This window comes from Ahaetulla prasina, chromosome 2 (assembly GCF_028640845.1).
Source record: "Ahaetulla prasina isolate Xishuangbanna chromosome 2, ASM2864084v1, whole genome shotgun sequence".
NCBI lineage: Eukaryota > Metazoa > Chordata > Lepidosauria > Squamata > Colubridae > Ahaetulla > Ahaetulla prasina.
In genome coordinates, this window is record NC_080540.1 from 189,810,065 (window position 1) to 189,825,438 (window position 15,374).

The 15,374-nt window shown below is 42.0% G+C and overlaps 1 protein-coding gene across 1 annotated transcript in view; it reads right to left on the minus strand.

Annotated features, from left to right (window-relative positions):
- The window catches only part of FSTL1 (follistatin like 1), a 34,370-nt gene extending 27,509 nt beyond the window's left edge, over positions 1-6,861 (minus strand). The window contains exons 1-2 of the mRNA XM_058174236.1: positions 6,732-6,861; positions 6,572-6,634 (exon numbers count right to left, since the gene is read on the minus strand). Of these exons, the coding sequence (XP_058030219.1) occupies positions 6,572-6,634; positions 6,732-6,734 (66 nt within the window). The 5' untranslated portion in view covers positions 6,735-6,861. The remainder of the gene's footprint in view (positions 1-6,571; positions 6,635-6,731) is intronic.
- Between the last annotated feature and the right edge of the window lie 8,513 nt (positions 6,862-15,374).

Sequence of the window (15,374 nt, forward strand, 5' to 3'; positions counted from 1 at the left end):
ATTAGCTATACATATAACAAGAACTAAGGCAAAACACTGCTTAGGCAAAACACTGTTCTACCAAGGAACTCTGAAGGGCATTAAGAAATCCCAATAGATATAATCCTAAATCAGATCTGAGTGTTCAATGGAGTACTAGAACAGTAACCTCTTATACATGCACTCTAGGTTAGGTCCTGTACTAGAATAGAAATGACAATGCAGTGAAGGCATGGTGAATATAGAGCAGTTTGGGAGCTATTCTTAACCAGACATATTGTGCAATCTCATGTTTTTTGCTTTTATTGTTAAGGTTAGCTTGCTGAATAAGCCTACATTTATGGTTTGTAAAGAAAAGTTTATAGATTAGCATAATTGTGGCTTTTTCATAAAGCCATTGATGATTTGGTAGAGTGAATCATAGCAATTCCCAAATATAAACAAGCACCGACTATAGCTGGTTTATCCAAAGGTTTTTTTACAGTTATTTATTAGCATAGACAAAGGATAAGAAAAGTTACTAATTTAGATCAGTAACTAACTAAAGAAGAAACATTAACATGTTTTCATCAGCAATTTAGGAAGTTTTCCAGAGGGTTCTGCACCAAGGACCATTTTTTTCATAAATGATCCACCATTAGGGAAGAATAATTAAGTGACTACCCGCATCTGCAGAAAAATTATGCAGCAAATTATTCAGAGTTATGAAAACCAAAGCAGTTTCTGATGAGCTCTAACGAAGTATCTCCAAATTAAAAGAAATGGATCATAAATGATTTAATAATGTATTATCCCATGACTAATAATGAGAGAGGCAGAATATTAGTTTTGCCTTCTCTGTTTCTCAATATTCAGCTGAATGTTGAAGACAGGCATTGCCATATTATGAAACTGAGAAGGCTTGTAAAAATTATTTAAAAAATGACTCTCAATGTTTTATAGGTGGCACCTACCCCCCTCAAGATTAGCGAAAATGTATCCTAAAATGAGCCCCACATGCTGGAAATGTAAAAAGAGGGAACATATTACCATATGTGGTGGTCCTGTCCCGAGTCTCATAAATATTGGCTTAAAATTAAAGATTGGCTACAGGAAATTACTAGTGAACAAATAGAATTAGAACCGGAACTCTTTCCATTGGGGATTTAAAAAAAAAATGTGAAGAGCACAAAATACCTAGTACACATATTAACTGCCGCCAGGATGGCCTTCGCTCAGTGTTGGAAACAGCCATTTATACCTACAGAAAAACTAGTTATACAAAAGGTCATGAACTGTGCAGAAATGGATAAATTAACACTGAGTTTAAAAGATAAAGAGGCATCGATATTCTATAATATATGGGAAAAGTGGTATAAATGGATAGAACGAAGACAGATTAAAAATAGTTAATTATTAAGTATAAGCAAAAGATAAAACAAGAATGTAAATACACACAATTTAATTCTTGTAAATAATGCATGAGTATTGTTATAAGAAAAACACCACAAATAGCTGTTAAGTGATATAATTGTTTTTGTTTTTTATGTTTTTAAGGTAATAAAGGTTCAATAAAGTATATTGGGGGAAAAAAAGACTCTCAACATAATCGTGTCCCCGCCTCTCATATTAACACACACACACACACACACACACACACACACATAACATACATTTTCCCAAAAATAAAACCTATCCAGAAAATAAGCCCTAGGTAATATGTGCACCTAATATAAGTCCTAAAAATAAGCCTTACTTAAGAGGCTGTGCAGCCTGCCACATTCCCATTCCATCTGGTTGCTCACTGTGCTGTGGCCACAAGGCAAGGCAGGGGGTGGAGCTGCCCCCTGCGCCTCATACCAGCTTACTTCAGGACCCTTGCAGCCAGCCCATCCACGCCCTGACACCTTTCTTGAGGCTGCGGCACCAGCACAATGCTTAGCCTTCTGCTCTATTGCAGCTGCAAGCAAGCAGAAGAAGCAGATCCACTGGTATTCTCTGAGGCAGTGATGGCGAAGCTTTTCGGCACCAAATGCCGAAAAGGTCGCATGGAAACATTGTGTGTATGTGCACCAGGGCCACTCTCCGGAAAAGCCAAAATTCTGGGTTCTAGTGCGCATGTGCACTTGATGATCAGCTGGCTGGCGTGCATGCACAGGCTGGGTTTCGGCACTGCCGCACACACAAAGGGATTGCACTCTGGAAAAGCCAAACTTTCAGGTTCTGGCGCACATGCCGCACACGCAAAGGACAGCTGCATGCTTGCCAGAAACCCAGAAGACAAACAGGCAAGGCCGTGCATGCCGGGTGACATAGGTTTGACATCATAGCTCTAAGGCTTAGCTGGAGAGCAAGGGTGCAAGGCCAGCCTAGCCCTTGAAAAACTTAAATCATTTCACTATTTTTTCTTACCCTGTATATCCAGCAAATGTTTTATTTATTTCTCATTGATATGACCAGTTAGGATATATAATGGAAACCATATGTGTATATGCGTGTGTGCACCATATATATAGAGACAGACAGAACGAGAGAGTGAGAGAACAAAACTCTTTTTGCTATTTATTGTATCAAACAATGTAAAATAATTTCCCAGGTATCATCAACATACCAAGCCAAGATCAGACCACATCTGCATCCATATTGGTTGACCATGATCAAGCTCTGATTTGGTACAATTGGGTCTACTGTATTTGTCTTGTTAATGTCAGTAGGTAAATCATATTTTCTACTCTCGTGTCTTCCAAATAATCTGGAATATATAGTCTTTAATTTATACCTAAATTAAGAATTGGCACCCATCTTATAAAACACATCATAAAAGTTTCCAAACCATAATGGTTTGAAAAATGTGGATTAAAGCATATATGTACATATTGACATACATACTTATCAGTTACACTATTTCCTTTGAAGGTAGACAATATTGTGCTAAGTACAGAAAATTGACAATAATAGAGAGCCAGTTTGGTGTTATGGTTAAGGCGCTGGGCTAGAAATCAGAAGACTGTGAATTCTAGTCTGTCCTTAGGCAGCTTGCAGGGTTGTTGTTATGGGGAAAATAGAAGGAAGAAGGAATAGTAGGTACAGTTGAACTACTTACACAGTAATAAAGGCAAAATAAAAATCTAATAATAAAAATAATGAAAGGCAAAAGATAAAAGAAATGAAAATAAGATCTAATTAAATCTAGTTTATACAGATTACCAATAACTATATCTCTTTCATATCTTTTTATTCTGCAAATCATTCTTGTTTCCATTACAGCCACAAAATTACTTATACATTGCATTTTATTTTTTCTCGTCATCTCTTAAGGATCTCACTAACCACTAAATCCTGATTTTTTCCCCCTCAACCAATGCTTAACATTTCTCTGTCCAATTTCCCCATTTTAGTAAACATTCAGCCAAGATATTTCCTCTAGTTTTTCACTGTTTGCATTTGTTCACTGTATCCTTCAGATACATAATCTATTCTATTATATCAGTGGTGTCAAACTCAAGGGTGTTTAAATCTGGCCCATGGGGCCAGCCTCAAAATATCAAAGGACGGGCCCACAGTGCCTTGCCGGCTAAAAGGGGTCAGTGCGGGTCCCTGTGGCCCATTTTCAGCCTCCACAGCCTCCTGCAGCATTCTGCCAGCCAAAAACGGGCCATGTAGAGGCCTCCTGAGGTTTTAGCCGGCAGGGGCGCTGTTTTTGGCCAGCAGAGTGCTGCAGGAGGCCATGGAGTCTCCCCCACTCCCCGCCGGCCCATGGAGAACTACAATGCTGATCCAGCCCTCAAAGAAATCTAGTTTGATACCCCTGTATTACATAATCTACCTTCATTTGGACACAGCATTATTTATATACAAAATATCATACATGTTCACATTCACAACATAATAAGTGTTTACCTTTATACACAACAGCCTTTGTACATAAGTGTCTTATTTTCAAAATTCCAAATATATGCACTTGCTAGATACTCAGCTTTCTACTTTTACCACCATCTAAATATGTTATATCCTGACTATCGCAGAACTATCACCGTTCTGGCTTGTCTCCATCACTACTCCTTTGCTCCCTCTCACTGTGGCACCATAGCATCCATACTGCTTGCTTTGAGAAATCTTCAGAATAACAGCCAATTAGATGCCATCATTAGAGGTCAGTTTAGGATTGGGGAGATCTGGGTTCAAATCCAATCCACCCTCAGCTATGGAAACTCATTGAATGACCCTAAGCTAAAGATCACAAATCTTACATGGTTTTTGTTTTAGGGGTAGAAAAAAGGAGAAGCCCAGCTAAGTAGTCTTGAGCTTATGGAGGCAAGGCAGGATATAAATCAAACACATAGATACATACATACATAAATTTAATAAAAGGTGGGAAATTCAGAAAGCTGCGGAAGTTTAGAATATTTGCACTTTTCAGTAATAGTTTTGAGGAATCCTTAGAATGTTTTTAAGGTAAACTCCCAAAGCAGATCTCAGAGTGAGGTTAAAATTGTTTACACCACTGTAACATAGGCCATCTCTAAGATCACCATATTCACAGTGAGAAAGAGTTGTTCGGATAAACCAGACAAAAGAAATATTCCTTACTAATGTAACTTTGATCAAGATGAAATGTAACAGTTCTGCAGTTAATATAAAAGGAAGGGGAAATTGTGTAAAGGGCAACATGGAACTCACCATAGTTTTTTATAATGGATATTTTGATCCTTTGCCTGAAGCAGCTTGAATTTTGTTTGTTTAAAACATTTTCTATGGCAATTATTAAGTGCTTAGTCAATGACCTCACTTTTAGGGAAGATTTAATTCTGGGAATTCAAGCACTATTTCTGATCCCTATTTCCAAGAGTAATATATTAATATGCATATAATAAAAAAGTGGAGTGGAAATCCATAGGTTTTCAATAAGTTTACACATCTTTAGGCCTTCCAGACATTATTCCACTATAATTTATCTACTTAATTTCTTAAATTTAATAAGAAATTACTTCTGTAAACCTAAGATAATCCGTTTTGTTTCAGACGAGGATGAATCATTGTTTCTGGGAACAAAGAGTAACAAATGTTTTTCTTTCATGTTTTTTATCTGGTTGCACTCCTCCCAGAGGGCTTTTCTTTGCATCTCTTCAACATGTAGACTTCTTCACTTTAAAGACCAGGGGGGAGGGGGGAGGAATCCCCTTCCTCAGAATAAATTGTATTAAATTGATTCTTCTGATTCAGTCAGGACTCACATAGTTGATTAAAATGATATGGACTATCTGGATATATGGATAGAGATGGCCAGTGGTCAATTATTTCACATTAATTTTAAACTAGCATGCACAACACTTAATAAGAGCTCAACAGCTTTTGCTTTTGAAAACACTGAGACAGAAGATGAGGTGCTAAACCAGCTTTGTCTGTATTTTAGGGCAATTTTTAGCAGATCATCTACAGAATGTTCATCAAGCATGTAAAAGGAGAGAAGTACTATATGTGCTGGCCATTATTTAATTCTAATTAATTATGTACGTATGCATATTGGGGAGGGAGAGAGAAAGAGAGACAGAAGGAGACAGAGAGATCTGCCAATATAGTACTTGGGTATCAATCATAGAACTCACAGGCAAAAGCTGGATGGTATTGAGAAATTTGATTTGAACTGACTGAATCTCCTAACTCAACTTTGTGAACTTTTAAAATACCCTGAATACGATGGTGTTCTGTAAAATACCCTGAATACGATCTGTTACCCAGTCTTAATTCTCTCCCCTTTTTTGTATTCTACTGTCTTCTTGAAAGATGGTTCAAGGCATTGCTCCAATTAAAATCAAAACGATTTTGTGCATTGTTTGAAACATTAATGACAGTTTATAATAATGCCTGTGTGAATTGCTATATGACTTTTCTACCATTACTTTGCTTTATATTCATGGTTTAATAGCAAGGTTTAAACTTTAGATGGGGGTGAGGCGGCTGGGAAGCTTGCGCATTTAGGAGCATCACAGGACCACATTCTCAAAAGTAGGTTAAGGACAGGATAAAAGTAATTCAATTTATATTTATATATAATGAATTACACGCTCTTCCTTATACAACTATTTCCCCCTTCTGTCATATTAAATATCATATTTGGTGCTGCATTATATTCTGGACGGGCTCAAGAGCCCAGATATAGTTCTAGGGCTTCAACATTGTGCATCCTTGTCAACTCTGCCATTGTAGGCTTCTTGGAGGAAAAGAAACTTTTCTCTCTCTCCTCCCCCCTGTTCCCCCCCTCTCTTTTTCTTTCACAAAGCCCTCACTGGGTACAACATATTTTCTGTTACAACAAAGCAAAACTTTTTGCTTCAGGGAAACGGCAAAACTAGCTATTTCTCTCTCTCTTAGATGCAGAACCTCTATTTTTCAAGAAGACCCTTTTGTTTCCTCGGGTGAGGGGAGGACGACTCCTCCGCCTCCCAGAGCTGGCAAGAGCACAGGCTCTGGCCTGAAGCAGGCCGTGCTCTGGAATTCGCCCCGGAGTCTCCCTCCTTTTTTCCCATCCCAGTTCCGATGCCGAATCCTGGGAGGCATCTTTCCCCGAACGGCGGCTGCGCCGATAAGCGGCGATCAAGGACGCATCTCCTACCGAAGTCCGGAGCCCCAGGGCGATCCCCGTCACAACGACGAAGATGAAGAGGTGGTTGCACAGCTGCAAGCGAGAAAGAGAGAGAGCTTAGAGAAATAATCCGCTGAGTCCCCTAACCTCAGAATCAGGCCCCATCTCCCCGTCGGCCGAGCCCTCTCACCATCTTGCTGGTTCCGCTTGCAGGACTCGCCAGGACCTCGTCTTCGTCTGGGAAATGAATCCGAGGGTCGCGAGTTCTCGGGATGGGAGCGCAGCGGCGCGGCCAGCAGCTCCACCCAGTCGCTCCGGCAGCTTTTGGCTTGCTTTCCTTCCTCTAGCCTGCCCACCATGCATCACAGAGCGGAGGAGGTCGTCTGTGAATTTGGCGGAACGCGGGCTCCCCAGCGAGTCCAAGCGGGCCGTGGAGACCGATGCTCTGGGCGGAGGAAAAAGCTTTCGTTCGCAGCAGGAGAGAAACTGGTTCCATTTCAATGGAGAGCTAATATGAGCTTCCAGTAAAACTCGGAATAATGTACACGACGTAAATTCATTCATTCGATTTGATTTGATTTGATTTGTAACTGACCTTCTCCTTACGCCAGTAAAGAACAGAACGAACACCAGATGCAATACAATAATCCAAACATCTGCCCTGAAAACAGTATCAACCTCTTTGGGACAAGAATGGTTACTCTTGGACACCATCAGTTTGGCTTGTAACTTTTTACTTTTGCTTTTGAAAACACTGAGACAGAAGATGAGGTGCTAAACCAGCTTTGTCTGTATTTTAGGGCAATTTTTAGCAGATCATCTACAGAATGTTCATCAAGCATGTAAAAGGAGAGAAATACTATATGTGCTGGCCATTATTTAATTCTAATTAATTCTATGTACGTATGCATATTGGGGAGGGAGAGAGAAAGAGAGACAGGAGACAGAGAGATCTGCCAATGTAGTACTTGGGTATCAGTGATAGAACTCACAGGCAAAAGCTGGATGTTTTTGAGAAATTTGATTTGAACTGACTGAATCTCCTAACTCAACTTTGTGAACTTTTAAAATACCCTGAATACGATGGTGCTATATCTGTTACCCAGTCTTAATTCTCTCCCCTTTTTTGTATTCTACTGTCTTCTTGAAAGATGGTTCAAGGCACTGCTCCAATTAAAATCAAAACGGTTTTGTGCATTGTTTGAAACATTAATGACAGTTTATAATAATGCCTGTGTGAATTGCTATATGACTTTTCTACCATTACTTTGCTTTATATTCATGGTTTAATAGCAAGGTTTAAACTTTAGATGGGGGTGAGGTGGCTGGGAAGCATGCGCATTTAGGAGCATCACAGGACCACATTCTCAAAAGTAGGTTAAGGACAGGATAAAAGTAATTCAATTTATATTTATATATAATGAATTACACGCTCTTCCTTATACAACTATTTCCCCCTTCTGTCATATTAAATATCATATTTGGTGCTGCATTATATTCTGGACGGGCTCAAGAGCCCAGATATAATTCTAGGGCTTCAACATTGTGCCTCCTTGTCAACTCTGCCATTGTAGGCTTCTTGGAGGAAAAGAAACTTTTCTCTCTCTCCTCCCCCCTCTTCCCCTCCCCCCCCTCTTTTTCTTTCACAAAGCCCTCACTGGGTACAACATATTTTCTGTTACAACAAAGCAAAACTTTTTGCTTCACGGAAATGGCAAAACTAGCTATTTCTCTCTCTCTTAGATGCAGAACCTCTATTTTTCAAGAAGACCCTTTTGTTTCCTCGGGTGAGGGGAGGACGACTCCTCCGCCTCCCAGAGCTGGCAAGAGCACAGGCTCTGGCCTGAAGCAGGCCGTGCTCTGGAATTCGCCCCGGAGTCTCCCTCCTTTTTTCCCATCCCAGTTCCGATGCCGAATCCTGGGAGGCATCTTTCCCCGAACGGCGGCTGCGCCGATAAGCGGCGATCAAGGACGCATCTCCTACCGAAGTCCGGAGCCCCAGGGCGATCCCCGTCACAACGACGAAGATGAAGAGGTGGTTGCACAGCTGCAAGCGAGAGAGAGAGAGAGGAGAGCTTAGAGAAATAATCCGCTGAGTCCCCTAACCTCAGAATCAGGCCCCATCTCCCCGTCGGCCGAGCCCTCTCACCATCTTGCTGGTTCCGCTTGCAGGACTCGCCAGGACCTCGTCTTCGTCTGGGAAATGAATCCGAGGGTCGCGAGTTCTCGGGATGGGAGCGCAGCGCGGCGCGGCCAGCAGCTCCACCCAGTCGCTCCGGCAGCTTTTTGGCTTGCTTTCCTTCCTTCCCTCTAGCCCGCCCACCATGCATCACAGAGCGGAGGAGGGTCGTCTGTGAATTTGGCGGAACGCGGGGCTCCCCCAGCGAGTCCAAGCGGGCCGTGGAGACCGATGCTCTGGGCGGAGGAAAAAAGCTTTCGTTCGCAGCAGGAGAGGAAACTGGTTCCATTTCAATGGAGAGCTAATATGAGCTTCCAGTAAAACTCGGAATAATGTACACGACGTAAATTCATTCATTCGATTTGATTTGATTTGATTTGTAACTGACCTTCTCCTTACGCCAGTAAAGAACAGAACGAACACCAGATGCAATACAATAATCCAAACATCTGCCCTGAAAAACAGTATCAACCTCTTTGGGACAAGAATGGTTACTCTTGGACACCATCAGTTTGGCTTGTAACTTTTTTACTTTTGCTTTTTTGCAGCTGCTGCACACTGCTGGCTCATATTTAAGGGCTTGTCCACTAGGACTCCCAAGATTTTCTTACAGTTACTTCTATGGATTTGATGTCAAGCCCTTACAGCAGTGACCTTCAAGGGAGCCTGATGTCAAGCACAAAATGCTTGACATTAGGCTCCCTTGAAGGTAACTCAGAAGCTACAGGTGGTCTGAAATGCAGCAGTCCAACTGCTGATAGAAAAACAGAAACAAAATAACAGAGTTGGAAGGGACCTTGGAGGTCTTCTAGTCCAATCCTACACCACTACAGACAAATGGTTATCCAATATCTTCTTTAAAACTTCCAGTGTTGTAGCATTCACATCTTCTGAAGGCAAGTTGTTCCATTGATTAATTGTTCTGTCAGGAAATTTCTCCTTAGTTCTAGGTTGCTTTTCCTAGAACTAGGAAACTAGGTTGATTAGTTTCCACCCACTGCTTCTTGTCCTGCCTTCAGCTGCTTTGGAGAATAGCTTGATTCCCTCTTCTTTGTGGCAGCCCCTGAGATATTGGAACACTGCTATCGTGTCACCCCTAGTCTTTCTTTTCATTAAACTAGACATACCCAGTTCCTGCAGCCAATACAATAAGAGGTTGTACAATACAATAGGAGGTTGTATTGATTGTGCTGTCTGTGCTGACCAATTGGCCCCCATCTTCACCCATATTTTCAATAAATCACTTGAGATGTGCTATGTTCCTTCTTGCTTCAAACGCTCTACCATCATCCCAGTGCCGAAGAAGCCCACCATCAAGGAACTGAATGACTACAGACCAGTTGCTCTAACATCTGTAGTCATGAAAACCTTTGAAAGGCTAGTGCTTTCCTACCTGAAAACCATCACGAATCCGCTCTTAGACCCCTTGCAATTTGCATACTGAGCAAATAGATCAACAGATGATGCTGTTAATATGGCTCTGCACTACATCCTACAACATCTTGAGTCTCCAAAGACCTATGCAAGGGTCCTTTTTGTAGACTTTAGTTCAGCATTCAATACCATCATTCCAGACATTCTTCTAACTAAGCTAAACCAGCTACAGGTACCGGAACAGACTTGTAAGTGGATCACAAGCTTCCTAACAAACAGGAAGCAGCAGGTGAAGCTAAGCAAGATCACATCAAATACCTGTACAATTAGCACAGGGGCCCCCAAGGCTGTGTGCTCTCCCCACTTCTCTTCTCTCTGTATACCAATGACTGCATCTCCAATGATCCATCAGTTAAGCTACTGAAGTTCGCAGATGACACAACAGTGATTGGTCTCATTCGAGACAATGACGAATCCGCATATAGACAGAGGTCGAGCGACTAGCCTTGTGGTGCAACCAAAACAATCTGGAACTGAACACACTCAAAACCGTAGAAATGGTGGTAGACTTTAGGAAAAACCCTTCATACTTCCACCTCTCACAATACTTGACAACACAGTATCAACAGTAGAAACCTTCAAATTTCTGGGTTTTATCATATCGCAAGATCTCAAATGGACAGCTAACATCAAAAACATCATTAAAAAAGGACAACAAAGAATGTTCTTTCTGCGCCAACTCAGTAAGCTCAAACTGCCCAAGGAGCTGCTGATCCAATTCTACAGAGGAATTATTGAGTCTGTCATTTGCACCTCTATAACTGTCTGGTTCGGTTCTGCAACCCAACAAGAAAAACACAGACTTCAGAGGATAATTAGAACTGCAGAAAAAATAATTGCTACCAACTTGCCTTCCATTGAGGACCTGTATACTGCACGAATCAAGAAGAGGGCCGTGAAAATATTTGCAGATCCCTCGCATCCTGGACATAAACTGTTTCAACTCCTACCCTCAAAACGACGCTATAGAGCACTGCACACCAGAACAACTAGACACAAGAACAGTTTTTCCCCGAAGGCCATCACTCTGCTAAACAAATAATTCCCTCAACACTGTCAGACTATTTACTGAATCTGCACTACTATTAATCGTTTCATAGTTCCCATCACCAATCTCTTTCCACTTATGACTGTATGACTATAACTTGTTGCTGGCAATCCTTATGATTTATATTGATATATTGATCATCAATTGTGTTGTAAATGTTGTACCTTGATGAACCTATCTTTTCTTTTATGTACACTGAGAGCATATGCACCAAGACAAATTCCTTGTGTGTCCAATCACACTTGGCCAATAAAATTCTATTCTATTCTATTCTATTACCAATAGGCTTCTGCATCAGGCTTTTCAAAGGGTTCGTTTGAACCTTTGAAGACCTACATAGCTTGGTCTCTGTATATTAATAGAGTGTATACTCTCTGTATATTTTCCTGACCAAAGTGATCCAATCCTGTGCTTTCCAAGAGGGGCTGCTCTGAGTTCCCACACCATGTGAAGATAGGAGATGGGGTCCTGAAGTCACATTATTAAGGTATCAGTCCTACATTGTGGAACACACTTTGGCCACTAAGGTGATGGTACATTTTTGTATTACCAAAATCTAACTAAGCCAAGACATATATGTCACTCTTCTAGAAATTAGCATCAGCCTTGATCTCAGGGTTGGTTATGTGGGGTGGTATTGGTCCATTGTGATAGCTTATTTGAGAGTAGACTCACATACCATTATACTCACCTTATTCAAAATGTGTGATTATCTTTATGCTAAGCTGTGCCAGTTTTCTTGGTGTACCAGCCTCTGTGCTCACATCTGCATCTTTCTCTGATTCTGGGACCCGGTTGGTTCCCAGTTGGGTATTAGGGGACTTCAACCTTCATATTGTGGAAGCTGGGGATGTTACAGTCCAGGAGTTCATGGTTTGCATGGAAACTGTGGGCTTGTCACGGTTATCTTGGACCCAGGACATATAAGTGGCCATGTATTAGACCTCAGTTTTGCATTGAAGCAGTCATCATGTGAGTTGGATATGCAAGGTATTGCTATCATTGTTTTATCTGACACATAAGGAGGAGAAGCAGGGGCAGCCATGACTAGAGAGGCCTTTGCACAGATTTGCTTTGTGCACAAATTGCGCCCTTTCCTGGACCACTTACATCTTAGCTACGTCTCAGGTGGATTACCTCAATGTGCTCTATATCAGGGGTCACCAACCTTTCGGACCTCAGGGACCACTAAATTCATAATTTTAAATCCCGTGGACCACTAATATGACCTGCCTAACGACCGGCTGGGTGGGCGTGGCTAGGTGGTCATGTGACTGGGGAGTGTGGCCAACTCAATGTCACTCACGTCAAGGGGCACCTCGCCAGCCTCTACTCACCCCTCCCACTCACTCCTCTACCCGCCTGGGCTCCTTAGGGCCCCAACAGGAAGCAGTATCTGGAGCTAAGCAGCCGCTATGAAAAAAAGTTGGCAAAACAGCTGGCTCAGTTTATATTGGATCTGACTGAGAAGGAGGCTCAGCAGAAACACCTCACTAAGGACTAAGAGCATAGGCTTTCCAAGGAGAGGGAAGACGTACAAGAGTGCAAGGCCAGGTACCGGTGCCTGGAGGCTCAGGGGGCTGAGATGGTCAGCCAGTTCCAGGCCATGAGGCAGTCCTACTGGAACGAGGCCCTCTGGCTCTTCACCACCAGCTGCGCTTCCCTCCAGCCTCCAGCCTTCACCCAAAGCCCCACACCCCGAGTAGGAATTTCTGCCCCACTCCGACCCTCAGAAAAAACCCCCGAAGAGGGAGACTCTCTGCAGCAACAAAAATGTTTATTGCACGTATCTGTCCTAGGGGCCGTAGTTTGAGGACCCCTGATTTAGTGCAATATAAAAAATGCAAATAATTTTTCTGTGGACCACCCAAATTTTCTCATGGAGCACCAATTGGTGACTACTGCTCTATATGGAGCTGCCCTTTAAGACAATTTAGGAACCCTAAATAACTCCTAAATACCCTTGTAAGTGTTGCCTGATCCCATACAGCCCCTTGGTTTTCAAAGATCTTTTTGGAGAAGAACAGCAGAAGCAACTCTTAGAGAATAGGTGGAAAACAAAAGAGTGAAACCCTCTGAACATGGGTAAGTGCCAATGATTCAGGCTTACTCCATGGTGATAAGAAAGATGGGACATTCTTCCTTCCCTTACTGTATCAATGGGCTGTCATCCAGTGGCTTTACTTAGGGGTGGAACCCAGTTATACAAACTTCTCCCTGGCCCCTTTCACTAGTTAGGACAGCATTTCTAAAGTATTCAGATTTGCTTGAGTCTTGATTCCATAGGGCAATTACTTGCCAGGTTATCTGGGATTCTTTTTGACCTGTTGCCTCTAAGGAAATGGATAGGGTGGTGATCCGTGGACCACTGGTGGTCGGTGAGAAAATTTTGGTGGTCCACAGAAAAATTATTTGCGTTTTTTATACTGCACTAAATCAGGGGTCCTCAAACTCTAAAGCCCCTGGGCCAAATACATGGAATGAATGTTTGTGTTGCTGCAGTCCCTTTGGGGTCTTTTTGTGCAGGTTGGAGGGGGGCAGATCCAACTTGGGGTCTGCTTCAGCCTCCTGGTGTGGGGCTTTGGGCAAAGCTAGAGGGAAGGGCCGCTGGTGGCAAAGAGCCGGAGGGCCTCGTTCCAGTAGGACTGCCTCATGGCCTGGAATTGGCTGAACATCTCAGCCCCCTAAGCCTCCAGGCGCTGGTACCTGGCCTTGCATTCTTGTACGTTTTCCCTCTGCTTGGAAAGCCTATGCTCCTAGTCCTTAGTGAGGTGTTTCTGCTGAGCCTCCTTCTCAGTCAGATCCAATATAAACTGAGCCAACTGTTTTGCCAACTCTTTTTCATAGCGGCTGCTTAGCTTCAGCAACTGCTTCCTGTTGGGGCCCTAAGGAGCCCAGGCGGGCAAGCAAGGAGAGGCTGGGAGGGGAGGGGCTAGTAGAGGCCGGTGAGGTGCCCCTTGACATGAGTGACATTGAGTTGGCCATGCCCACCCAGTCACATGACCACCTAGCCACGCCCACCCAGCCAGTCATTAGGCAGATCATATTAGTGGTCCGCAGGATTTAAAATTATAAATTTAGTGGTCCCTGATATCCAACAGGTTGGGGGCCCCTGCTCTGTAAGACTTCCTCTGCCGCCTGCTTTGTCATTCAGCTGAAAAGGGAGGAATGTTTCCTGGCTCTGGGATGGATTATTTCTGACAGCCTTGATTTTTTTTTTTGATTTTTTTTTTGTAAATCATTGAAATTTGTGATATATGAGGGCTGTATATTGCAATAAATAAATAAAAGTGAGAACCCACAAACATTACAGATTCTGATTTCTTGATTATATGCTTTACTAATCCTAGCTGAAAGTCTTCACAATTTTAGGATGATAAACGGAAAGTAATAGTAAACATATTTGGAAAAAATATGCCTTTATGGCTACTGAGAAAAGAAAATTATATTTATAAGCGAATACACTGTCTTTAATACAGATTTATTAGATGGCTGACAAAAGCAATCATGACAAAGAAGGGAACAGCAATGTTACAAAACAATGTTGTTGGTGTTTTATTACCATATTTGAATGGTTCATATCCAAACCACATGAATTCAGCAGTATTTCCCTGCTTAGAAAAGGGTGGAGAAGTAATTCTCCTAGGAATTGAGACTATGATATCATCTTATTATAATGCAACTCACTCCCCTTTTTTATAAATCTTGTTCACTAGAGGATGGGTAGTACTGTTAATGTCACACACTGATTTGAGCCAATTATGTCATTAATTCTTGACCGCTCCTTCATGCCTCTTCCTAAGCTTGTCTTCTTTGCTCAGGTTAAAATGTCTTGCTGCTTAATTCATATTCAGTTTAAGATAGAATGTATTCTCTACTACTGTGTTTCATACTAGTGCATTGAAAAGCAAGTACCGTATATACTCGAGTATAAGCCGATCCGAATATAAGCCGAGGTACCTAATTTTACCACAAAAACTGGGAAAAACTATTGACTCGAGTATAAGCCGAGGGTGGGAAATGAGGCAGCTACTGGTCAATGTAAAAAATAAAGATAGAGCCAAGTAAAATAACATGAATATTTATTTGAACGAAAAACAATAAAAGTGCAAAAGGGGGTCCCCAAAAAGAATATGGTATCAAAAATACAGTATCTTTAAAAGTAACAGCAA